This window comes from Hippocampus guttulatus, chromosome 8 (assembly GCF_054856545.1).
Source record: "Hippocampus guttulatus isolate MCC_2025c chromosome 8, RoL_Hgut_1.0, whole genome shotgun sequence".
Taxonomy (NCBI): Eukaryota; Metazoa; Chordata; class Actinopteri; order Syngnathiformes; family Syngnathidae; genus Hippocampus; species Hippocampus guttulatus.
Window position 1 is genome coordinate 5,376,761 of NC_141268.1, and position 24,118 is coordinate 5,400,878.

Below are 24,118 nucleotides of genomic sequence, written 5' to 3' on the forward strand. Positions count from 1 at the left end.
AAATGGCTGGTGACCAGTCTAGGGTGTACAGTACACCAGTTTTCTTGTTTAAAGTGAGCTGGCATGTTCACACTTGCATTCTACAACTAGTGAAGGGTCTAAATTTGTCATGATTCGGTTTGGGACCAACAGGTGGCACTGTAGGGCTCCCCCTGCAGCTGCACACCTGTTGGTCATTAGGTAATTAGTGCTTTAAAAGGACTCATGTTTTGGTCACGGTTCTGTTTTAGCTTCAGTTGCTATTTTTGTTTGCTACTTTGGACTATGATTGTTTTTGGATTTTGTTTTCTCTGTTTTTTATCAATACACTTCTTCAAGTACACCCTGCTCCTCCCTCCTGCCTGCTTTTTGGGGTCCACCACCACCATGCAACGTGACAAAATTGGCCATGAACGTGTAAGTAAGTGTGAATGTCTGTATCTCAGTTTCCTGCAATTGACTGGCGACCAGTCCGGGATATACCTGGCTTCTCTCACCAAAGATCAGTTGTGATAGATTGCACACATGCATATTGGGTATATTGAACACAATAACCCCCCATAGGTGTGAATGTGAGTATGGATGGCTGTTTGTCTGTATGAGCCCCGTGATTGGCAAGCAACCAGCACAGGGTGTACCCCACTTCTCTTTCTAAACATTCATTAGATTAGAGTCCACACATGCATGTTAGCCTCATTAACGAAACTAAATTGTCCATAGGTGGGAAATTGAGCACACATACTTTTCGTCTATGTACCGGTACTCTGTCATTGATTGGTGACCAGTCCCGGGTATTGCCTACACACCCGTGACATCTATGAGGACAAGCACTGTGCAAAAGTCTGAATTTGAAGCATATGTGTGACTTTTAAGGCCCCCCCCCCCCCCCCCCCCCCACAGGGAACGTGGTGACCTGGTAGTCTTCCTGAGAATTCCCAAGTCTGAAGGAGTGTTACATAACCTTGCACTTTAGTTTAGAAGTGTATTCGCTCACTTAAGAATCCTTTGCATAGCTTTTGAGTCAACTGCCCAGCAAGATTTCTAATTATAACCTCTGCATGCAGAGCGCTAAATGTCCATCTAAAATTACACGGCGCTGCAACTGCACCATCTTTCAGCCTATTACAGATTGAGTCGGGATAGTACTCCATCGTGAGGCTCGTGAACCCCCATTTTCATGTTTAAATTTAAGGTCACCATTGAGGGAATGCTTTTGGAACGTTGCATGTGTAAAATGCTTGAGCAAGCCTTGACTTGTGTCATTTCGTTTTTTTCGATTTCTTTTTTTTTCAGCTGCAAGACATTTTGTGGCCACTTGGCTGTGATGTCGTGACACAATCAGGAGAGCATCCTTCTCGACATCTAAAACCACGTTTGCGGTAAAAGCCTTTGATCGACATCATTTGATGGGCGTATTAATGTACAACAATGAGTTTTGACATTGTGTTCTGAGATAAGTAACAATAATCAATCCCAGGAGTAGGTTTTGAGGGAGTTAAATTGCTTCCTCAATTCCGTTTCTCATCTTTTATGTAGCGACCTGTCAAGTTCACCCAGCACACCAAATACGGGGCCTCTCATATAGCGTCATAATCAAGCAACTGCGTTCTCGCAGCGTCTCATTTGATGTCGGGATTATCTCTATTTGCGTCAGAATCACGATGTGACTCGAACCTTGGAGTAGTTTTAAGAGCAAATGTTGGGGTGTGTACAGTGACAGGGGAACAATTATTTGGCGAAATGCAGAATCTTAAATTCCACATCAACATAATGGCCATTCTAGTTTTATTTTGGAAGAATTATCCGGAAAAAGGCCTGCCTCCGTCTGGGAGGGGAACTTGTCATCTTCAGACATTGTCGGAGGTGGCGCTGAGGAAGAACAAGACACGTAAAACACGTTTCAAACATTATTTTCTCCCTTCAACAAGTTTACATTTCTCCTTTTCACCTTGGTGTATAAAGACAGGGAAGGACAATGGCTGCCCTTTCAGCCTGGTTCTGGAACGAGAGGTTCTGGCTGCCGCACAACGTAACCTGGGCGGACCTCGCCGACCGGGCTCCCGGGGTGGTGTATCCCAAAGCTGGAGACTTAGTGACCGCCATCCCACTGGCTGTGGCGATGTTCGCCGTCAGGATGCTCTTCGAGAGGTTCGTACCGGACGGTAAATGACCCCTCAAATGGCAGTCTCGTCAGTTGGATAGGCGCTAGCGGTCTTACGGTGCTGTTCTCAGTTAGTCAAACCCCTAACTGCCACAAAACTACTGTTGCTGCAATTCTTCACATGCACTTTCTTTGCCCACGTTTTGACCGAAACAAATATTTCTCAATCTGAGACATTAATCATAACTATTTCATGACGTTAGACTCAATTTTAGCAATAAAACGACAAGTGACTCCAAAATTTATCATCTCTTTTATGACATTGGTTTAGGACCACGCCCCCTTTAATGTGAATACTGTAACACCAAATATGAGGCGAAACCATCATCGACAGGTGTTTCCCGTTTTTTGGGGGGTTGTGTGTGTGATGGTGGGTGAGTGTGTGAAAGAGAGGGAGATAGAAAAGTGAGATGATCACAATAGAAATGGAAGGTGTGTGTGTGTTGAGGAATGGGAGCGGTCAAATTGCTCTTGGTCCTCCTTGGACACAGGTTCTTTTATCTCTCTATAATGTGGAAGAAGACCCAACACCACGTCGTCTTTTCTTCAGTTTATCACAACGCAACACGAATCGATTCGGGCTCCTGTGAGTCTCAGATTTCATCAGGAAGCGCCGAGCAACTACAGTCACACGTATATATAGGCATAGTATGTTAATTATGTTAATTAGGGGTGGGCAGTCCTTCCCCTTATGTAAAAATCAGAAACAAAGAAGGTCAAGCAAAGTTCGATCTTGACATGATGACAAAGTATAGACCACTGCTGCTGGTCCACAAATCTTGAGATTAGGGTTCCTCTTCGAAGGCACTTGACAGCCTTCAGGGACTTTTATGAGGTGGTGGAGGCAAGAAAACCCTTGGGGGGCTGTTAATTAACCAAGGGGAAATAGGATCTAAACTTCACACTACATTCTTTGTTTTAAGTACTTCAGCAGATGTTCAGGACAGAGACTAGTATCAATAGTTCTCATAGCAAGGTGAAATTCCTCAACAATATTCTACTACTACTTCTAGCGGAATAATTCCTTAACAGTGTGTTTGGGTCAAAGTGTTATAATGTGATAATGTGGTGTCCGAAATTAAACCTTTTGAAGTGGTGGACACTTAAAGTGCTATGTTGTGCTGAACCCATCTGTTCATAATGTATACAATATTATTTCGCGTCTTTATACTGCACAAATGCATTCATGACTAGGCCTGTATACCTTAACTATAATAAAGGCATTCCAATTAATAATGCGTCAAAGAATAATTAAAATTTTTATTTAGCACCTGTATTCCAAGAGCCATGTTGTACTGAACACATCTGTTCATAATGTATATGATAAGTTTCATTGATTATTTAGCATCTTTATACTGGACAAATGCATTCATGACAAGGACTATCTTCAATATAATAAAGGCATTGCAATTAATAGTGCTTCAAAGAATAATTAAAATATTTATTTTGCAATTATATTCCAACAACGCACTCACGGGGGCCGAATAATTTTATACTTTTCCGCTTCTTATTTTAAAAAAAGTTTAAAATATGAATGTTGTCCCACTTCATGGTTATCTCCCACTTGGTGTTGATTCTTCATTTAAAAACAAATCAAATCTCATATCGATGTATGAAGTTTGAAATGTGGTAAAATGTAAAAAATAAATAAAAAAAAGTCCAAGGGGCAGAATACTCTTGCAAGCCACTGAATGCATATGGTATGGACAGAAATGTGTCACGGAAGTTTGTAGAAAGTCTGTTGCGATTGTGAGAAAAGATGATGTAATTCATTGAAAAAACCCCCATCCAAAAAACGGATATTTTTCCGGTAAAAGAAGTGTGTCTACTCTTTATATTGCCATGTTGAGCCACAGAATGCAATATTCTGCTGGTGTTGAAAGATTAGTCAAACTATGATGATAAAAAGTATTTTTTTTGTTTCCTGGACGCACTTCTTTGTGTGTTTGAAGTGGCGATGCCAATATGTGATGAAATGGCATCCAACCAACAACATCGCCACCACAACGTTTGACAGGCTTTCAGTTTTTAGACGTGCCCTGTGGGCATTTTTTTTAAATAACTAAACCGGAAATGAAGTTTCTGGACTTTCCCTGATTCATTCATGTGACTTGCAGAATTGATGTGAATTGAATTTATATTGTTTTTTTTCTGGCCTGGCCTGACCTTCTCATTTCACAGTGAAGATAAGGCCTTAATATGATTTAGTATAGAGCACAGATTAGAAGGGAAATAGAGGAAGCGCTCTATTCAGGCAGATTGTGTTATGGGACGGCGTGTAGGCGGAACAACCTTTTGCGGCAGAGGCAGCATTTGATGTTTATGCTGCACTGGAGTCACTTGGTTGGGGTTGAATTGTCCTTGTTTTAGTTGGCTGAACTGATGTTTAATCTTGTACTATATTTAATGTCTTGAATACACAAATTTCCCATTCATCCATTTTCTGGGTGGGAAAACACATTTTATTTTCAAAATGGACACATGGGCCATTTGTAGATGGGGGGGGGGAAGTTAAAATATGTAAACTTTGTAAACCTATTTTTCACAATAATACAGTAATGCTCATTTTGTTGTTGTTAGAGATGCAGCCATCACAATTTTCTGTCCGATCACTAATCCCTCCGATCTTTAAAAACCCTGACTTGCCGATCCAGATTTTTTCATAACCAACATCTTCCATGCTACAATCATGTTTTACAGCAAAACATTGAACAATACCTCTGAAACAATACAAACAACCTGTTACCTGCACGATAAGTAGTTCTCTCAAAAGAGAAAAGCCTATTAGACATTTTACAGCCAAAGAGGACAGTGGCTGACCTTTTCAAACCCCTGTGTAAGCAGATGATTATTATTACTCATTTTTGTTTTACTTTTCAAGGATCGGCTGATCCAGGATCCCCCAAAATTCAGAAATTTGGCGCCAATACCGATCCTGGCCAATCGATCAGTTCAAGGATATATGAGCTAACCAGTAGTCCACTGTGCCACCGTTACTTAAAAGATATTAAAAAAATATTGCTGATCACAATGTTCATTGAACACACCACGTGTGTAAAAATTGGCTTAAACTGCACAATGATATCCACACACAGCTATGCCAAATGGGTAGTATTAATCCTGAAAGTCAAATTGCTTTCAGCCAGTATTATGAAATAAATCGGTCGAGTGAGATTCCACTTTTGATGTGAAAGATGCCGCGCCGGATGGTCTTTTGATGGCACAAAATACACTTTTGAGAACGAGTGGAACAGGGAGTTACCGGTGCTCATTTGCCACCGACACATGCGGACAATCCTGCAATTAACAGAATAAGTCCTTCTACCTTACAATGAATAGAATGCTGCTTTTTGTCCAGAGTCTCAGCAACTTAATTTACAGGTGCGGCTCAGCTCTCATAGATAGAACGGCCTCCAAGCTGTCGCTGGGAATCGCCAAGGGTTGACACACGGAGGAAGCGCAGATCCTCCCTCGTGTATGTCAGCCTGCCTCTGGCTTGTTAAAAATACTTGGGCACAACATGGTCACAACTTTTGTTTTTAATGTCACCCGCGTGGCATGTCATCTCACCAACTCTATCTAAATCACTCCTTGTCTCAGAAATGTTCATAGTATGCATGCACGTGCATATCCGTCCTTGAGCACACCGGGGCTCCACATAGCTTGCCTCTGTATTCTTAATGTACAAATTGTGGACTAACATGCCACCAGGCATTGTATTTCTTTGTGTTGTCCTTGTTGTCCAATTTGAGTTCACTGCACAGAAGTAAATGATGTATTTTTTGAGGACAATGCACATGAATCAAACGCATGCAAAATGAATGATGAAATAAATGCAAAAATGCATCCATGTTTGGGCAGTTGCTCTCTCTTGGCTGCCTCCACCAGTCCTGCCTCCCTCACTCCTATATGTGTAACTTCTAACCCCTCCCCTCTCTTCTAAGCAGAGAAAGGAGGGGCGGGGGGACGCTGGCCTCTCATTATTAACTTTAAAAAGGAAAGCGAGGACTCATTTAGCGATCTCTGCAAACAGTCAGTTACGGAGTGCCGTGCTAAGAAATACCCTCAAAAAAGAATAATGTCCACTTTTGAGTGGTAATTTCTTTTGGCATTTGCTTTTTCAAACTTCTTCTGCTAGACCAACATTTCTGGGGAATGATTTAACGAGATTTTCTCTCATGTTTCTGGAGAGGAGAACTCCTATGCAGTGCTTAAATTTTAGTATAAAATGTGGATTAGTTGTGCATTTATAATCAAGTGGAAATGTGTTTTTTGTCTTCTGTATCTTTAACCAAGCAAAAAAACAACAGAATTGTAATCCCCCCACCCCCACATACCTGATTATTTGATTCAAAATTTCTGTGAGCTATTCAATAACTGCAGCACTAATACATACTGTATGCATGTATATCCATCCTTCCATTATCTGAACTGCTTTATCCTCATGAGGGCCACAGGCGTGCTGGAGCCTATCCCGGTTTCTATTTTCAGGCTGTAGGCGGGGTACACCCTGAACTGCTTGCCAGCTAATTGGAGGGCACACACAAATATTCAGAATCACACTTCGGAACAATATAGAGTGTTCAAACAATCTGCCATGCATGTTTTTGGAATGTGGGAGGAAACCAGTCTACCCAGAGAAAAGCTGCACAGGCACGGGGAGAATATGTAAAGTAAACACAGGAAAGCTGGGGCCCAGAAGCAAACCCATGACCTCTGCATTGTGAGGGGGACGTGCTAACCAATGCCACGCAACTGGGCTTCATTTTGAGATAATCACAATTTTTTTACTTCAATTTAAACTGCTTAGAGAGAGAGAAAGAGAGAAATGGTTGCTCTAAAACGTCAACAATTAATTTAATAGTTGACAATTTGTTTATTTATGGATTTTAAAATTTTATTTGGCGCTTTGTTTTCCTCCCGAAACGGCCTCGTCTACTGCTTTTCCTGTAGGTTTCATGTCCATCTGTGACACACTTCCGCAGTAGTCGTGAACCGGGTCATCCGTGATGTTAACAGAAGCATTGTAGGTAATCATGTGACATGGCCCGCCTCGTGTTAGTAACAGAGTCCGAAAATTAGGGCGCATTTCACTAAAAACACTTACCTCGATGCAAACCTCCCTTTCACACTAGCACTGCAGTGATAACGAGCCTCTAAAGAGGAAGCACGTTGAAGCTGATGCCTGATTTCATTTCTGACTTAGGCCGTGTCCAAATTCACTGACTGGGTCCTCCGAAGGCCGCATTTTCGGTCGCATTGCCATCACTTCCGGGAGTGACTTGACCGTACGTGGTGTCAAGCCTGTCCAGATTTGCTGCGGTTTATGCGGTCCACATTAAGCTGGCTGGAGTTAGCACACATAGTTTACGGTGTGTGTTGGATGTTAGGTACGTTAACATGTTGTTACGTCTACTATGGATTATGGAAGCGTTACTCTGTGAACTCACATTTATTGTACAATACAATACGTCTTTATTTATATTGCACTCTCACAACAGCTGCAGCTGTAACAAGGCACTTTACAGAACAGTTAACAAAATAAAATACGGTAATATAACACGATAAGACAACCATATCCCAGCATACGCCTTGTTGTGTGAAGCAGTTATAGATGAAAGAGAAAAATCAAAGTCTCCTTTGACCAGTGAATCACAGAGGGCATGCTCAACAGATGTCATACTCAAAACGTGCATGACGTCCCACACGTCAGGTACAAGATAAGTTTGAAAGTAAACAAGAAGCCATATTGTGCATTGATGAAAAAAGAGATTTGTTCACTTCTCCTGTCCCATGTAAACTCACTTCAATTTTTAGCGCCGACTCTCAGTTCCAAATAGGCATCCAGCCTCCACGTTGACGCTCCTCTCTCATCCTTAGCTCCAGGAGCCATCCATTCAGCTGCACCAGTGCTGACTGTCCCAACAGCGCTGACATTTCTGCACCCCTGTGCAATATTTATAGCGTCTAATCAGCATCTTGATGATGATATGTGTTTTTGTTCAGGGTCTGTATATAGATGCGTATATACCCACGTTCCTCCCACGTTCCAAAAACATGCATGGCAGGCTGATTGGACACACTAAAATTGTCCCTAGCTGTGGGTGTGAGCGCACATGATTGTTCGTCTCTGTGTGCCCTGCGATTGGCTGGGAAGCGGTTCAGGGTGTCCCCCGCCTACTGCCCGAAGACGGCTGGGATATGCTTCAGCAACCCCCGCGACCTTAGTGAGGATTAAGCGGTTCGGAAAATGGATGGATGGATGGATATATATTTTTAAAAAAAATCCTCGTCTCACCCCTCGGGTGGTGTCCGTCCCTCATTCAGCTCGGGTCCTCTACCAGAGGCCAGGAAGCTTGAGGGTTCTGCGCAGTATCCTTGCTGTTCCCAGCACTGCACATTTCTGGACTGAGATGTCCGATGTTGTTCCCGGGATCTGTTGCAACCACTCATCTAGTTTGGGGGTCACTGCCCCGAGTGCTCCGACCACCACAGGCACGACTGTCACCTTTACCTTCCAGGCTCTCTCCAGCTCCTCTCTGAGCCCTTGGTATTTCTCGAGTTTCTCGTGTTTCTTCTTTTTGATGTTTCCATATATATATATATATATATATATAAAATATACACACCGAAAAAAGTATACAACAGCTGTCATTCGTTCATTTTTATTGAAATTGTTTACAGTTTATTCCTTTCAGGTGAACTTTCTAATTTACATTTATGGTTAATGCTTTACTTGGATGTAACGCAAGTCACCGAATGAAATCGTTTCATTTGGACCAAAGAATTGTTTTAGATTGAGTGTGATTTTGCACATGTGCAGTACTTAAAACTTTAGCCGAGAATTCCCCGAGTCGGGCAACCGTCGCCAACACAAATTTGGATTCGAGCAGCAACGGACGTCGAAAAATATTGGTAAGAAAAATTAATGAACCTTGCAGTTTAGTAACCTTACAGTTAGTTCAATCATTTTTGTTTGTAACCATGTGACTGTCCTTGACTGGGTGTCATTTTCAGCCCTCTGACTTCCACGTACGGAGACAAGGTCGTCCGGTTAGTGTGAAAGCAGACAGCTACACTAATTACCTGGACGGGAGGAACTGCCGCTTAAAGTTTTTTTTTCTAAAACCAGAAAGTCGCCATAAAACTTTTAACTATCAGCGGTAGAAGCCTGTGCCTTGTGTGAAGCTTTTATGAGGGTGTGCATGTACAGTATATGAACACTGAAACTGGCCGCCGTGTCCTGTGTGGTTTGTATACTAAACGAAGCTAAGTTAGAAAGCTACCTTGGCTCCCTTTTTTCCCCTCCGGTCTAAGTTGATCCATTTGCAGTAAGCACAATCAAAACACTCTTTTTAGCTGTGAACAGTGTCTCATAATGTGCTTAACACATTAAAATACAATGTGTGCATGTGTTTTGTTGTTGTTTGTTTGTAATATTTTCACTCATACTCAAATGTGCTTTCTTCTAGCTTTCCAAGGATTAAATCGCATTGTTGCTTTGTGCATTTGCAGGAAAATGAGGCTGACAAAGTGGAAAACGTAACCATGGCGATGATTGTCACTGAGAGAGAGGATTCTTTGTATGTGACCAAAGACATAAAGAGTCATCGATGGAACATTTGGGTCTAGAATAAAACGTTCCCTGATTGTTGAAAGTACAATGTTAGCCATTTGGGCTGAAAAGGTTCATTGAAAGATAAAAGGCTTTTGTATTATTATTATTTGGGAGTAGAAAGTCAGTTTAAAGTGTGAATGCGTTAGTCCAGGTCAAAAACGGTTTATTTTCCCATGCATATGAATGAGCTTTTATCTTTTCTTTTTAATCAATCAAAAAAAAAATCAAAGGGAATTTCTCTATTGTGAGACAAAGGTTTTCTTATCTTATCACGATTCCTTCACAGTGTGTAAATTGCCCACGCCACAGGCAGTAACACAGCCCCATATCCGCACAGATGCTGGCTTTTGAACTTTGCGCCCATAACAATCTTGAGGGCTCTTTTCCTCTTTGGCACGAAGTACACGACGTCCACAATTTCCAAAAACAATTTGAAATGTGGACTCGGACCACAGAACACTTTTCCACTTTGCATCAGTCCATCTTAGATGAGCTCGGGCCCAGAGAAGCTGGCGGTGTCACTGGTTGTTGTTGATAAATGGCTTTTGCTTTGCATTCACTGTTGGTTTGCAGCCTTGCTGCTTCATGCAGTGATTACTCCAGACTCTCAACATTTTGATGATAATATGGACATAGATGATGGTAAATGGTAAATCGGCTCTTACTTATATAGCGCTTTTCTACCTTTGGTACTCAAAGCGCTTTACACTGTTTCCTAATTTACCTACTGATGCAGAATCAGTATCTTGCTCAAAAGACATGACCTTCTGTTAATATTTTTTTTCCCACAAATCAATACAAGGCAAGGCAACTTTATTTACAAGGGTCATTCAATAAATAAGGTGAGTTTTTGGGTATAAGGACTCCTAATACAGATAGAAGTTTGCTTTTTTGTCCTCTCCAGTGTTGTCTCCCAGCACGTCACACTTTTCCCATCTGTGCACAAGCTTCCATATTCCCTCAGCATAAAAATCTTTGGACTGATGTCTCACCCAGTCGCTCACAACACTTTTGTGTCGATGGAAGTCAAAAGTGTTGAGAGCGACTGGCTGAGACATCACTCCAAAGATTTTGAAAAAAAAATCCATTCCATCAGATAATAAAAATGTAGTTTTTAAGTACATGTTAAATAATCACAATAATGATATCGTTATATTCAACACCCATAATCACATATCGCATATTTTTCCAATATCGTGCCACCCCAATGTACAATGTCATGTCTGTATACCGGGGGTTGCTCCTATCTTTGCATCATGCAATTTTATTACAACACTGTACATATCATAAAAAGGAAGTTTGTCATGATTAATGCATTACTACATTCAACTGCAGCACGCCACACACAAACATACACACAAACACACATACGACACATGAAACTAAAAAGGGTTTAAAAACACAACTGTCCTGTGGTTTTGCAGACTTGCACCCCTCATCTGTGACCCCGACTGACTCCTGAATCCTTTGTCTCATAGAGAGAAATGTCATGTAATTCTCTTCATTTCACAGCCAGGGAGGGACATTAACAAGCCTTTAACATTTGATTTGAACCTTTGTAGTACTTCACTGTCCTGTAATCCTTCGATTTAATTAAAAAAAAAGAATTGCAACACTGGACGGGTGTAATTCGAGTTTCTATTTTTTTTTTACGTGACTTGGGAGCGATGTAGTCTTATTTATGGTGCAGCAAAGTCACGTTGTTCACGTTGTCACCCATTCTAGGACCGTAACAGAAGTGCGAACTCGCTGGCGCCCGCCAGCATGCCGCTGCAGGCAAATGTAAACAATATCATTAGCCTGAAGCGATGTTGTAATCAGAATCAGAATCAGAATCATCTTTATTGGCCAAGTATGTAGAACACACAAGGAATTTGTCTCCGGTATAACACGCTGCATTAGTATCATCGTAAACAACATATCATTGAACCATTTTAGAGTAACCAGTAGCAGTATTTGTAGTACAAGAAGAGTGACTACGTCAGTGACTGTTTAAGGAGTTAATGGCTAGAGGGAAGAAGCTGTTTAAGTGTCTACTGGATTTGGTGTGCATGGATCTGTAGCGTCTGCCTGAGGGGAGTAGCTGGAAAAGGTGGTGGGCAGGGTGCGGGGGATCCAGGAGGATTTTCCGTGCCCTTGTCTTGATTCTTGCAGTGTGCAAGTCCTCAAGAGTGGGTAGGGCGGTGCCAACGATTTTTTCCGCCGTCTTAACTGTCCGTTGAAGTCGGATTTTGTCCTTTTTTGTGGTGGCCCCAAACCAAACCGTGATGGAAGAACACAGGATTAATTATTCTGTAAACTCACCGTCTGCGTAGGGGATTGTGGAATTTATTTATGCAGTTTACATACAGATGGATTTTATGTAATTTCTTTTTTTGCATCTGGACTTCTGTGCTGTGTAGCGGTGTGATTTTGTCAAATTGTCCGAGCATGGGAAATATTTTGCACGCCACTCCCCAATTCACCTCGTCATTGGCGAGGTGACGAACAAAAGGAATGCGATTCCTGCCTGACCTGCGCGACGCAAAGGATTTTCTGTGACTTTTCACCCTTTCAAGCACCAATAATGATATCCTGTAACCTGATAAGATGTCCACTGTAGTAACCACTGTCCCTCAAAGGGTTAAGCACCTCTGGCGGTCATTTGGGACTCAAGAGAACTATAGTTTCTTTGGGTGGCAGATTATGCTTTTATTGGTTAATGACTTGAAAATCATGACGACTCATTTGCATTGAATATTTAAACTCTGAAAAATATAATTTCGTTAGCTGTGACCAGAGAGGAGCTAGTTTGAAAAAGCGCATTCAGCGATGCCAATTTGGCCATTTGGTCCCAATATTCAGCACCTTTTGAGAAAGTTCTGAGCAATTCTTTTTCAAAGTAACTACTGTCGAAAGTTTATTCCTGCAAAGAAACGGACAATGTTAGTGAAATCATTTTCAGAAGCCTGATGGAAGGCAACCACAGCTCAACGCTGCTAAAGACATTGTACCCACTTGTGTGTTGCAAATGCTGTGATTTATCCATGTTGGAGACATTTAATTTGAGGTACTTTATGTACGGCTGATGCACTTTTTTGTTTGTTTAAATCACATCATCAAATTTATTAGCAATCATACATTGCTAATAAATTTTGTGGATGACTTTGAGCACCAGTATCAAACTCAAGGCCCGAGGGCCAGATCTGGCCCGCCTCATTATTTTGTCTGGCCCACGGAAGCAAATCAACGATGTCAACTTTCATGATGCCTGCTAAAATCCCAACCAAAATTTCAAATTCTAATTCGTCATAAGAGTGACACTGTAAGCATTTTCTTGTTACCAAACCCCTCATTACAGTAACTTCAACAGCAGGCGAATAAACCATTATTCATGACTTCTTTATATGGTTTCAGTCATAACGGCCCATCCAAGGGAAACTAACTAAAATCTGGCCCTTGACAAAAATGAGTTTGACACCCCTGACTTAGAGTCTTGATGTGAATGTCCAAACTGCTGGCAACTTCTTAAAATTGAGTGTCAAGTGTCAATATTTTTGGTTTAGACATTCATGGCTGTGTGTTCAGTTATTTCGAGGGCACAGTAAATTTACAGTTAAATTACTTTACATTAACTACAGTGTCAGTTGTTCGGTGTTTGGGAGATACTGTATACGCTCCAGGTACTCTGTAACAGTTAAAGTTCCATGCATCGTGGTGTGCTTTTCATGGCTCTGTTCTAAGCAATAATGGAAAACCGAGAGCTTGTTAATCTGGCTGCGGGAGACAATAAATAGTAGGAAAGACGAGAAGTGTGAATGAGGTTACCTTAGATAAAGGGCATGGTTGTTCTTCCAGCCTGCCTTTAGCCCCCCCAACCCCCCACCCCCACCCACCCTTTACCTCTCTCCCCAACCTCTGTTGTTGCTCAATACCCAAAGAACGCAGCTACATCAAACCCAGAAGAAAAACGGTTGTCTGAGAATAGCACATATTTGTCCTCTGCAAGAGGTGAGCTAGTGAGCACATGCCCCGATTCGTTAAAAGGCATTCGAAGTGTTTCTTCAGCATGGTGGAGAATCTGTACAGATGTTTAATTTTAACAGAGGAATTTTGCTTCAGGGTAAACTCTGTCTTAGTTGCATGCATTTACTAAAGGTGTACAATAGATACAAAAGGTATTTTGTTTTATGACCTTACTACTTTGTTAGTGCAGGTTAGTGATAGACTATGGGGTCATTCCGATTTGCATCCGAACTCTGCTTATGTTGCCGCTGTGGGACCAGAATTCTGTCATGAACCGAAGACTCCCTGCACACAATGATATTTGATATTCTGACCATGCACCTTTTCTTTACACCTTGGTTTGGATGGCGGTCATAGTGTTATGCTCTGAGAGACAAGTGTCACTTCGGTATTTTGTTGGAACCGCACTGAAATGAAATGTCAACAAAACGTTGAATGTTTTGTTGACACATGGTTAAAAACAGTGGACTCCGAAAGGATTGAAAGCCATCCTTGTCAAATGTCACACTGATTCGAGTCTGGAGATCCCTTGGTGAAAAAAAACTACCTTGATCGTTCGACTGAACTGTATCGATCTGAACTGTAACTGCTCAAAATGCGGCTAATGTGACTATTTTAAAATGTTGTCTTTTTCGCTGTTGTTTTGTAAATCGATGGCCATGACAACAATTTTTTTCCCACATGTAGATAAAATAGTGAGTTGCCAGACACAGGCTGAGGTAGTGCCCACTCCCGAATTCGACAAAAGCCTACAAACAGGTGCAAGTCTGACTCGCATGGCTGGCCTATGTTTATCTAACAGTGCTTTGCATGGAATTTGAGGTCTTAATCAGAGGACACTGTGGTTTCTGAGCCAACTGCTTATTTATGCACGGACTTCTCTCCACTGAAGAATGGCAGGTTCTTTGGATATCACCAGGTTGAAACCACAGGAATGCCTTTTCTTCACCTTCCTCTATCGTGTCGCTAATAATTGACGGGGTCTTTTTGCTCTATTCAGTGATATTCAAAATATGTCTTGTAATGATAACAGTACATTTTCTTTAGCTAGACTGTAGCCCAGGAGTGGACAATTCATTTTGGGAAGGGGCCGCATGAGAAACTGGAATGTTGGTCAACATTCAACTTTGTCTATATTAATGTCAATGTATTTGTAAAAAGCATCATGTCTTTTTTTTTTTTTTTTTTGCTGGAAATAAGAATGTTGCTACACTATCATTAGGAACTCTGTTGTAATTTTTAATAGGCTTTTTTTTTTTTTTTTTTTTTTTTTTTTTTACAAAAATGTTGCTAATGGGGTCAGAAAGGTTTGTCATGTTGGCAACACTGTAGACATGTCCTAGTGTTCACACATGAGCAGATGAAATAAAAGCACAACTTTCAAAATAAAATCACCACATATTTTACGTTTTACTTTAACTTCATGGTCACTGTGAGGGCTGGTCAGAGAGTATGGGTGGCTTGGATGTGCGCCCTTCCCAGGTCTGATGTAATGCTAAGTCAACGCTAAGTGCTTGGAAAAAGATTTAGAAAATTAACTAATCCGCACAAAATGTGAACATGCACGTTTTTCACATTTTTACGTCTTACTTTTGCCACAGATTTGTCGCCAGTACATGTGCGAGGAGTCTCCATATTCATTCCGATGTTGAACGAAGAGCTCGGCCCAATGCAGTGTTGGAGAAAGTCTTTTTGTCCATTACTAAGGTCTTTTTCCGATCATTTTTGGAATTGCTTCCGTCACATTACATGTACTTTAAGTCCCTGTTTTTTTTTTCTTTCCCTGGCAGAATCCAGACTCGTACCATCTGGACGGCTTGTCCAAGCAGCTGGACTGGGAAGTGCGCAAGGTGCAGCGCTGGTTCAGACAACGCAGAAACCAAGACAAACCCAACACACACGTCAAGTTCTGCGAGAGCATGTAGGTCTACCTCGCATGCCCAAACTGTGGATGGTGTTTTTGCCTCCATCTTGTTTGAGAAGGCAGGAATCTTGGGGGCCCCGTTTATCTCGAGGCTTGGATGAATTGGAAATTCAAATCTGACTTTTGTGAGCCGCCTTTGTTTATACATGATTCTAATCATTTTCTGCATTGTCCATTTCAGGTGGAGGTTTACATTTTATTCATGCATATTTACCTATGGCTTCCAGTTTCTATGTCAGGTGAGCACATCACATGGATCCAGCTTCAGAAACCTGGAATAAAAATATGAACCCTTTCATGCACAAATAATGATAACCTGTAACATGATCACCTGATAGGCTGTCCACTGCAGTAACCGCTGTCCCTGTGAGGGTTGATGCATTCGATTTATATAGTAGCAAAGGTTCATAGTTTTGTTTTAAATACGTATATTTTTAGTCTGTATTGTATGATTTAACATGTGACCTTGCTTGCTGAATTTTTAGATGCTCTCTTTTTTGTCATTTAGTCCCCTTGGATGTGGGATACACGGCACTGCTGGTACGGTTACCCTTATCAGGTATGCCTTAAAAGACGTTCGCCCACATAATGGACCCTTAAACTGTGGGCCCTTGCTTAAAAGCGGCTCTGGTTGTAGCTGATCACGCGATGGGCATTGAAACTCAGTGTGGGAAACCCTCTGCTGCATAAATGTTTTGCAAAAAAAAAACAAGGCGTACTCTTCGACAGACTTTCAGAAATAGTCGGAAAGCAACAGATTTACCAAGACATTAATGCGCAATCTCTCTGTATAACTGTGAATAGGTGAAATCATAAAATGTCGCTTTACGTTTTTGTCACCAAAGGTGTTGACGCCTGCTCTTTACCGCTACTACATGATAGAGCTGGCTTTCTACTGGTCACTCATGTTCTCCCAGTTCACAGATATAAGAAGAAAGGTGAGATGCTATGTGTTTGCGTGCGTGCATGCATGCATGTTTGGAAACAGCTTGAACCACACCAACAATTTCAATGTTGAGTTCATTCTCGAGGGTCACATGTTTAGTTTTTCTGACAAGTAGGAGGGCAGGGGGGCAGGTTGTGCCAGTCATTCCATGTGTGTGTGCGTGCGTGAAGCTCGAGGGCACCCACTCATGTGACTGGCAGGCCTAAATGACTCAATGATGCAAATTCCACAAGGCAGCAGCAGATTCTCAAGAGTGGCTTTGCACAGTGAAACAAACACATGGGCTCAAATGTACAAGAAGAGATTAGGTAAAGGCCAGCCATTTGTTCGCAAAATGCTGGTCAATGCCCTCTCTGAATGAGAATACCTTCAAGCCAATGTGGGCAGGATCATGCAATTAAAAAAAAAAAACAACAAAAAAATGTCACAAACAGATGGACACCAATGCTTAACGGCAGTCACAGAAAAAGTAAATAATCATTTCAAGCCATTGGCAACCAGAAACAGGAAGTCAACATTATTTGAATTATTTTTTTTTAATTTGCCTCACTCTTCCACTTGTCATGTGAAGTCATTGTGACATGCCACAAGAAGAAGGAACTGTGGGGTGAAAAAGGATCACACACTCACAGTGAACGACGAGGCACTCTAAAGCGCCTACGGCGGTGGGTTATCAAAATAGAAGATGCATTTTTGGGGTTAAGTCAGAGCCAGCTTGTGCATTGCACCGGATAACCGCTGATTGGACAAGTGTGGTCAAGTTTTTTCATACAGTAGAGGGGGAGGGACTGCTCATGCCGGACATCCAACCGTCTCACTTGCTGCTGTTTTCACCATGCCCAAAGAAATGGGGAAAACTGAAATGGTGAATAATAGTTTAGATGCTTTATCTCCACAATTCAATACTACGTACAGTAGTTCAGTCTCAGCGTGTTTTCAGCAATTACCTTCGACGATGTAAAAAGTATTCCAAAAAAAAGATCCTTGAATTCACTCGACAAAATATTTAATATCCTTTTTGACTTTTATGCAGGACTTCCTGGCGATGTTTGTTCATCACCTGGCGACGGTGGTCCTGATCAGCTTTTCGTATGCCAACAACATGGTGCGGGTGGGCACCCTGGTGATGTGTGTGCATGATGCTTCTGACTTCCTGCTCGAGGTCGTTGAGCCATAAAGGCAGCTCGTTTGCATTCATGGAAGGAATGACACACCGGAGCTTTATTGTTGACGTTCTTTGTCATCAGGCAGCCAAACTTGCCAACTACGCCAAGTATCAGCGTCTGTGCGACCTCCTCTTCATCATATTTAGTTTGACCTTCTTCATCACGCGGCTCGTCGTATTTCCTATTTGGTGAGTTTGAAAGTGGTTTGCTTTGACTTTTGTGTTTTATCTGAAACAATAACCGCAGACTGGCAGCATGTCGAAATACAGTAGTGGTTACAATGTTTGCCTCAATCCAACCTTCCTGCATGGAGTTTGCATGTTCTCCCTGTGCATGTTATTTTCCATATCCCAAAAATAGGCATGCTAGGTCAAAGTTTGAATGATAGCATAAATGGTTGTTTTTCTTATGAGCTCTTGGCAACAAATCCAAGGTGTACCCCAAGTCTCACACCAAAACTCATTTGAGATATCCCATGGTAGCTTCATTAAAGAAGTTGGATTGTTCATAGGCATGAATGTAAGTTCAAGTGTTGGTTTTGTTTTCTGTTTGTGAGATGGAATGGCGACCAATCCAGGGTACAGCCACCCACCCCTCTTGCCAAAAAGTCAGCCACAGTCTATCCCGCAACCCTGATGTGGACAGGTGCTAGCTTAGTGCTTTAGCACCAACATGGAGGCTGACAGTCATCAATAGGAAACGTATGCCGCTGTTCGCTGTAATGTGATCGTGGATATTCGGTGTCAGTGTTCCTGCTCATAGGAGAAATGTATACCTCTCATAGGGGCAGGGGGCGGGCTCTGATAACAGTCTCCTGTCAATCAATTTGAGCTGAAATGGATGCATCTAAACTGGAATTGATGTAGACTGCCGTACAGGCTCCAGCATACCCGTGACCCTCACGAGGATCATGAATGGATGGATGGACCTTACAATACAGGAATGTGCACGTTAAATGCTGGAGGCGCCCACAATTATTCATTAGTGTTACTGACTTTTTCACAAAAATCAGCTCACTCAGCATTTTAATATTATTGAGGTGCTGTTTGGTCCTGCATTTTATTCCATCCATCCATTTTCCTATCCGCTTTATCCTCACACGTGTCGTGGGTGGTGCTGGAGCTATCCCAGCTGTCTTCGGGCAGTAGGCGGGGGACACCCTGAACTGGTTGCCAGCCAATTGCAGAGTACATAGAGACGAACAACATCTGCGCTCATACTCACACCGAGGGACAATTTAGAGTGTTCAATCAGCCTGCCATGCATGTTTTTGGAATGTGGGAGGAAACCGGAGTACTCGGAGAAAGTCCACGCAGGCACGGGGAGAACATGCAAACTCCACACAGGGAAGCCAGAGCTGGAATCGAACCCGGTACCTATGCACTGTGAGCTCTACGCGCTAACCACTGGTCCACCGGGCCATCATAAAGAAAAAAAATCCCTTTTCAGTCAACAATTGAGTCAACATACAACAATTATTAAATGAACCATTTGAATGTTCTTCAATACTTTGTCCTTTAGTAATTGTTTAACTGCACAACAGAGAAAAATCAGTCGATATAAAAATAGAAATCATTTATATGCTATTTTGTAAAGAAAAAAAAAAGTTGGACGATTATATTGACCGGCCAATTAAATTTCGGCCCTAGTTATCACAAAGAGGAGGGGTGAATGTTTAAATATCAAAGCCTGGATGTTGCGAAACAGAAGTTATGTGTTTGGTCCCAGTGATGTTAAATTAGACCGGCGAATGGGTGCTGTTGTTAAATCCAGTTTGTGTTCGTTTGTTGTACTTCCTTGACACCAATTACTACTTTCCTACTGGGCGTGGCTAAATGGCCAATTCATCCCATATGATGTCTCTTACATTGTTTTGGTCAACTTCATTGTGTCGTGTGTCCCAGGGTCCTAAACTCCACCATGTTTGAGAGTTGGCTCATCGTGGGTCCGTTCCCGTCGTGGTGGCTCTTCAATGTGCTGTTGCTGGTACTGCAAGTTCTGCATATCATCTGGTCTTACCTCATTGCCCGCATCGCCGTCAAAGCCGTCTTGAGGGGCAAGGTGCGTGAAAATTAGGGGTGCTCAGCACCAGTGGAAAGTAACCAAATACTTTGGTACTGTACTTAAGTAGATTTCTCAGGTCACTCTACTTAAATTCTTGAGTTCTTCAATGCTTTTTTTATGTTGTGTTTGTTCAATGCCTGTACATCTACCACCCCACCTGTCCACTGTATTTTTGTGTACGTGTATTTATTCCTCTGCCGTCTTGTGTCGTCTACAGAAGCTGTTTGGTACTTCTCCCTGTGGACTGACAGACTCCATCTTTCTTTCTGTTTTTGTGCTTTGACTGGTCTTCTTTTTCTTCTTCGCTTCTTTGTGTTCGCTCGCCACACCTTTGATGACTTTACGCTACTTTCTCGCGCTGTAAGTCTGACTGTCGTTAAAACGTTGGGTGTGCTATCAATGTTTTTGAACTTTTTATTACATGAATGAACCCACCAAAACTCAAGCCGGCAAACACCAATTCATCCAAATGAGTTTTAATCAGATGCAGATGTAACAGACAGATGGGATACAAAAAAATGTGTAAAAATACAGTCATACCTCGGTTTTCGACCATAATCCGTTCCAGAAGGCTGTTCGAAAACCGAAACCACGCTCTTTAAAAAAAAAAAAATCTTTAATGAACACGTCTGGTCACAATGGAACGCTACAAGGAAGTGTCACTTCCTCGTCTACCGGAGGAAGCGTCACTTCCTCGTGTAAGGAAGGCGAGAGGAGTCAAGTGGCGCATTCAAGTGCACTCAGTTTGTTCGAGAACTGACATTCGGTCGTCATCCGAGGCATAAAAAAAACTTGAAATTTTTGGTCGAAAACCGATTTGTTCGAGAACAGAGACGTTCGAAAACCGAGGTTTGACTAATAATAAAAAAAAACAAAAAACAAACAAACACTAATCCTGATGTAACAGGATGCGTTTTAGGGGTCCACAAAATTCTTCCATAGCACTCCCTGGAAAGTTAGAAGGCGTCCTCCAGATGATCAAGACTAAATTGCCAAGATTTTTAATTTTTGCTATCCTATGACGGCAGAGGATGACATTAAAGTTAGGTGATCATTTTGAGGAGCCGGCATGAAAAAAGTTGTGCCATGACTCATTCTTGGTCAATTGCAGCTTTGATTTTCCTCTCTGAAGGTGTGCAATGACGTGCGCAGTGACGTGGAGAGCAGCTCTGAGGACGAGTCGTCATCGGCGGCATTGGACCAAACCCAGACCAAGATGATGAAGCATGCGCAAAAAGTAGAAAATGGCACCAATGGACACTGCACTGCCACCAGAAGCAGACCGTACATCACACCCACGTGACCTTGTTGGAGTTGTTTTATGACCTTTTGGGTTTTTTGTTTTTTACGGTCTTATGAACTGCATTAACTGGATCACATTCTTAGATGTTCATTTTTAACCCATTAAGTGATGGGACAAAGCACCCCACCCCACTGACTTAAATGTACTGTGTGCAACTTTTTACTGTTGTTTTCTTTTAAACCTCCTATGAGAATATGAATGGATTTGCTACTGACTTGAAAGCAGCTATTGAACTAAGGCACAGTCAAACAAAAGTGTCACCAAAAGTATAAGACCAGATTTAATCAGAACTGGCCAACCTCAACCTATACCTGGTCGTTTCTACAGAAGGTGCACTTTCCGGTAATTTGATTACCTAACTGTCTTGCTACTTCTTGACCACAAATTAGTGTATCATTCACATTATGGGTGGCAAGGTGGAAACTGGTTAGCACATCTGCCTCACTGCGCAGAGTTCCAGGGTTTGATACCGGCAATGGCCTTCCAGTGGTTTGCATGTTCTCCCGTGCCTGTGTGGGTTTACTCCGGGTCCTCTGGTTTCCTCCCACATTCCAAAAACATGTTGATTAAACCCAGGATGATTGTCAGTGCGAATTGTTTGTCTATGAGTGCCCGAAGACAGATGGGATACGCTCCAGCATGCTCGCGGCCCTCGAGAGGATAAGGGGATCATTTCATGGATTGTGCACAATCCACCATGTTTGAGGCGACAAATTCGTAATTTGTGCCTATGAATTACAATTTTGTGCAAACAGTATCTATATTGTGGCATTCCCCACTATAGTGTGTGTATGGAAGATATCTCAATTTGCTCTCATAAATGTAGTTGTGAAATGTGGGCAGGCCTGTTTAGTTGTGCACAAAGCAATGTCAGTATTCTGTTGTATGAATGACACCAGGTGGTTACACAGGTAATTTTTACCTTCTGCCATCTAGTGGAAGTGCATTTAATTCTGTCAATGTCTGGCACAGTGAGATGAACGAAAAGACATAATTTATTGTAAATAAACAATATTCAAAACCATTTTCAAACCATTTAAGTGAAATTGAACATGCATCATATCACTGCATCAGATGAGTTTCTTGTCTTAAGTTGTCATTCATTGTTGAAAGATGCTTTAATTTTGCACCAACTGCTGTGTTCAAAATCATTAAATCATACAAATGTCCCAATGGGGTTTGGGTGATTGGAGGGTTCCAGGTTGGTGTGTTAGTCTTTCATCATCTCTGGATCCTGGTTTTCGGCGGCCATTTTGAGCTCCTTTTGCCTCTGCATGTAGCGGTAGGCCCGCATGCTGCACAGGTAGCCACCGTAGAGGGTCAGCAGCATCATGGAGGCCGAAAAGGCCCGGTACCCCATGTCGGCCAAACGTTTTCCGGTAACCATGGTTATGGCCTTGTTTCAAAGGAGAAAGTACAGATTTTCAGTTCACAAACTTTGATTGAAATGAACTCAAACTTGCTTAAAGGTTATTGGACAAAAGAATGATTAAAACAATTAGCCAAAATCATCTGAGTATTTGAATACAACAGTGAATCCCTGCTATTCACAAGAGATATGAACCCAAGCCCTGACGTGAATGACCACAAATTGACGGTAATGGAGGGGTTGTAGTTGCCTATTGAGGACAATGGAAAGCAAACAGAGGACTAAATTTATCAAAATTAAGATCTTTGCTTCAAATTGATTCTGAGGACGAGTTTTCAACAATTCACAGGATACGTTCCCAAAACAACTTGAAGAAGCAATTTTGTGAACGCTGAGAGGCGAATCAAAATTACTATGTCAGATTATTCAAACATTACTAGCGTAGTAGTAATTAAATTAGTACATTTTAATTGCTGTAATAAGTTCAAGTTTGAGACTGGTGCTATGACATTTCAAATTCTTTAATAGTTACTTTTTTGTAACTGTGAAGCAGTTCTGTGTTCAGTGCAAAACATATAAATAGCACAATGACATATCTTTCATGTGCGTACACGTGACACGAGCTTTTTTTCTATTCTAAAACCTATCAAATACCCACCTGACTTCTACTTTCGGCTTGTCCCTTTTCAGGGGTTGCCACAGCGAGTAATTAATTTCCATCTTTCCCTGTTCTCTGCATCCTCTACTCTGACTCCAACTACCTGCATGTCTTCCCTCACGGCATCCATGAATCTCCTCTTTGGCCTTCCTCTCTGTCTCCTACCTGGTAGCTTCATCTCTAACATTGTCCTACCAATGTATCCACTGTCCCTCCTCTGTACATGTCCAAACCATCTCAGTCTGGCCTCTCTAACTTTTTCTCCAAACTTTCCTGTCTGAGTTGTCCCTCTGATGACCTCATTTCTGATCCTGTCCATCCTCGTCACTCTTAAAGGAGAATCTCAGCATCTTTAACTCAGCCACCTCTAACTCTGCCTCCTGTCTTTTGCCAATTGCTAGTGTCTCTAGACCGTACATCATGGCTGGTCTCACAACTGTTCTGTAAACTTTTCCCTTCACCTTAGCTGACACCCTTCTAATCAAATACCCACCTGACAATTAATATTTTTACTCTGAAGTACCTGCGATCGAGTATTGTTCCACAAAGCTTAACACAACTGAGTACACTTGCTTCAGCAGCGAATCACTAATTTGCTAATAGTACACTATTGTAACATTGTAAGTAGTAATTGAATAATAGCTATCTAAACGGCATACTATTTGCCTTCCTGACATCAGTGCGAACCAACCAAAGTGTCTGCAAAAGCGTGACGTGTCAATGCCCACGTCATGCAAACAAGTCATCGCGTCGTCAGAGATTTTACAATGCTCCTGATTTCCTTACCTGACTTTTCTTCAAATCAAGGTAAGTATTTATGCGCTCAATGTCAGTGCTGTTAGCAGAAATGCTACCACGCCATTTCGTAAGTGGTACGGAAAGCGAGAGGGTAGCGCTCTTCTTCGACGCTTCTTTTTGTTCATCG

General features: G+C 41.9%; 2 protein-coding genes across 4 annotated transcripts; one reads left to right on the forward strand and one right to left on the reverse strand.

Annotated features, from left to right (window-relative positions):
- The first annotated feature begins 1,708 nt into the window (after positions 1–1,708).
- Positions 1,709–22,190, forward strand: cers5 (ceramide synthase 5). 3 transcript variants are annotated; one of them, XM_086118813.1, is made up of 10 exons: positions 1,709–2,141; positions 15,365–15,470; positions 15,554–15,684; positions 15,869–15,926; positions 16,196–16,246; positions 16,533–16,625; positions 17,667–17,795; positions 17,881–17,987; positions 19,704–19,860; positions 20,996–22,190. In XM_086118813.1, exons 1-10 carry the CDS (start codon positions 1,720–1,722, stop codon positions 21,164–21,166), a joined length of 1,425 nt encoding a protein of 474 aa, XP_085974939.1. In that variant the 5' UTR covers positions 1,709–1,719; the 3' UTR covers positions 21,167–22,190. The 3 variants fall into 3 exon arrangements, with proteins under 3 accessions (XP_085974939.1, XP_085974941.1, XP_085974942.1); XM_086118815.1 differs by having other exon boundaries at positions 17,667–17,738; XM_086118816.1 differs by having other exon boundaries at positions 1,826–2,127.
- cox14 (cytochrome c oxidase assembly factor COX14) lies at positions 22,144–24,108 on the reverse strand. The gene is made up of 2 exons (XM_086118820.1): positions 23,980–24,108; positions 22,144–22,562 (listed from the first exon to the last, which is right to left on the reverse strand). Exon 2 carries the CDS (start codon positions 22,551–22,553, stop codon positions 22,377–22,379), a length of 177 nt encoding a protein of 58 aa, XP_085974946.1. The 5' UTR covers positions 22,554–22,562; positions 23,980–24,108; the 3' UTR covers positions 22,144–22,376.
- Between the last annotated feature and the right edge of the window lie 10 nt (positions 24,109–24,118).

Excerpts from the sequence above, each read along its gene's own strand:
- cers5 (XM_086118813.1), top strand. The coding sequence starts at position 1,720 with ATGCAGAATCTTAAATTCCACATCAACATAATGGCCATTCTAGTTTTA. Across the intron at positions 15,685-15,868 it reads GTCAAGTTCTGCGAGAGCAT|GTGGAGGTTTACATTTTATT; the intron begins GTAGGTCTACCT and ends TGTCCATTTCAG. Across the intron at positions 16,626-17,666 it reads TCACAGATATAAGAAGAAAG|GACTTCCTGGCGATGTTTGT; the intron begins GTGAGATGCTAT and ends ACTTTTATGCAG.
- cox14 (XM_086118820.1), bottom strand. The coding sequence starts at position 22,553 with ATGGTTACCGGAAAACGTTTGGCCGACATGGGGTACCGGGCCTTTTCG.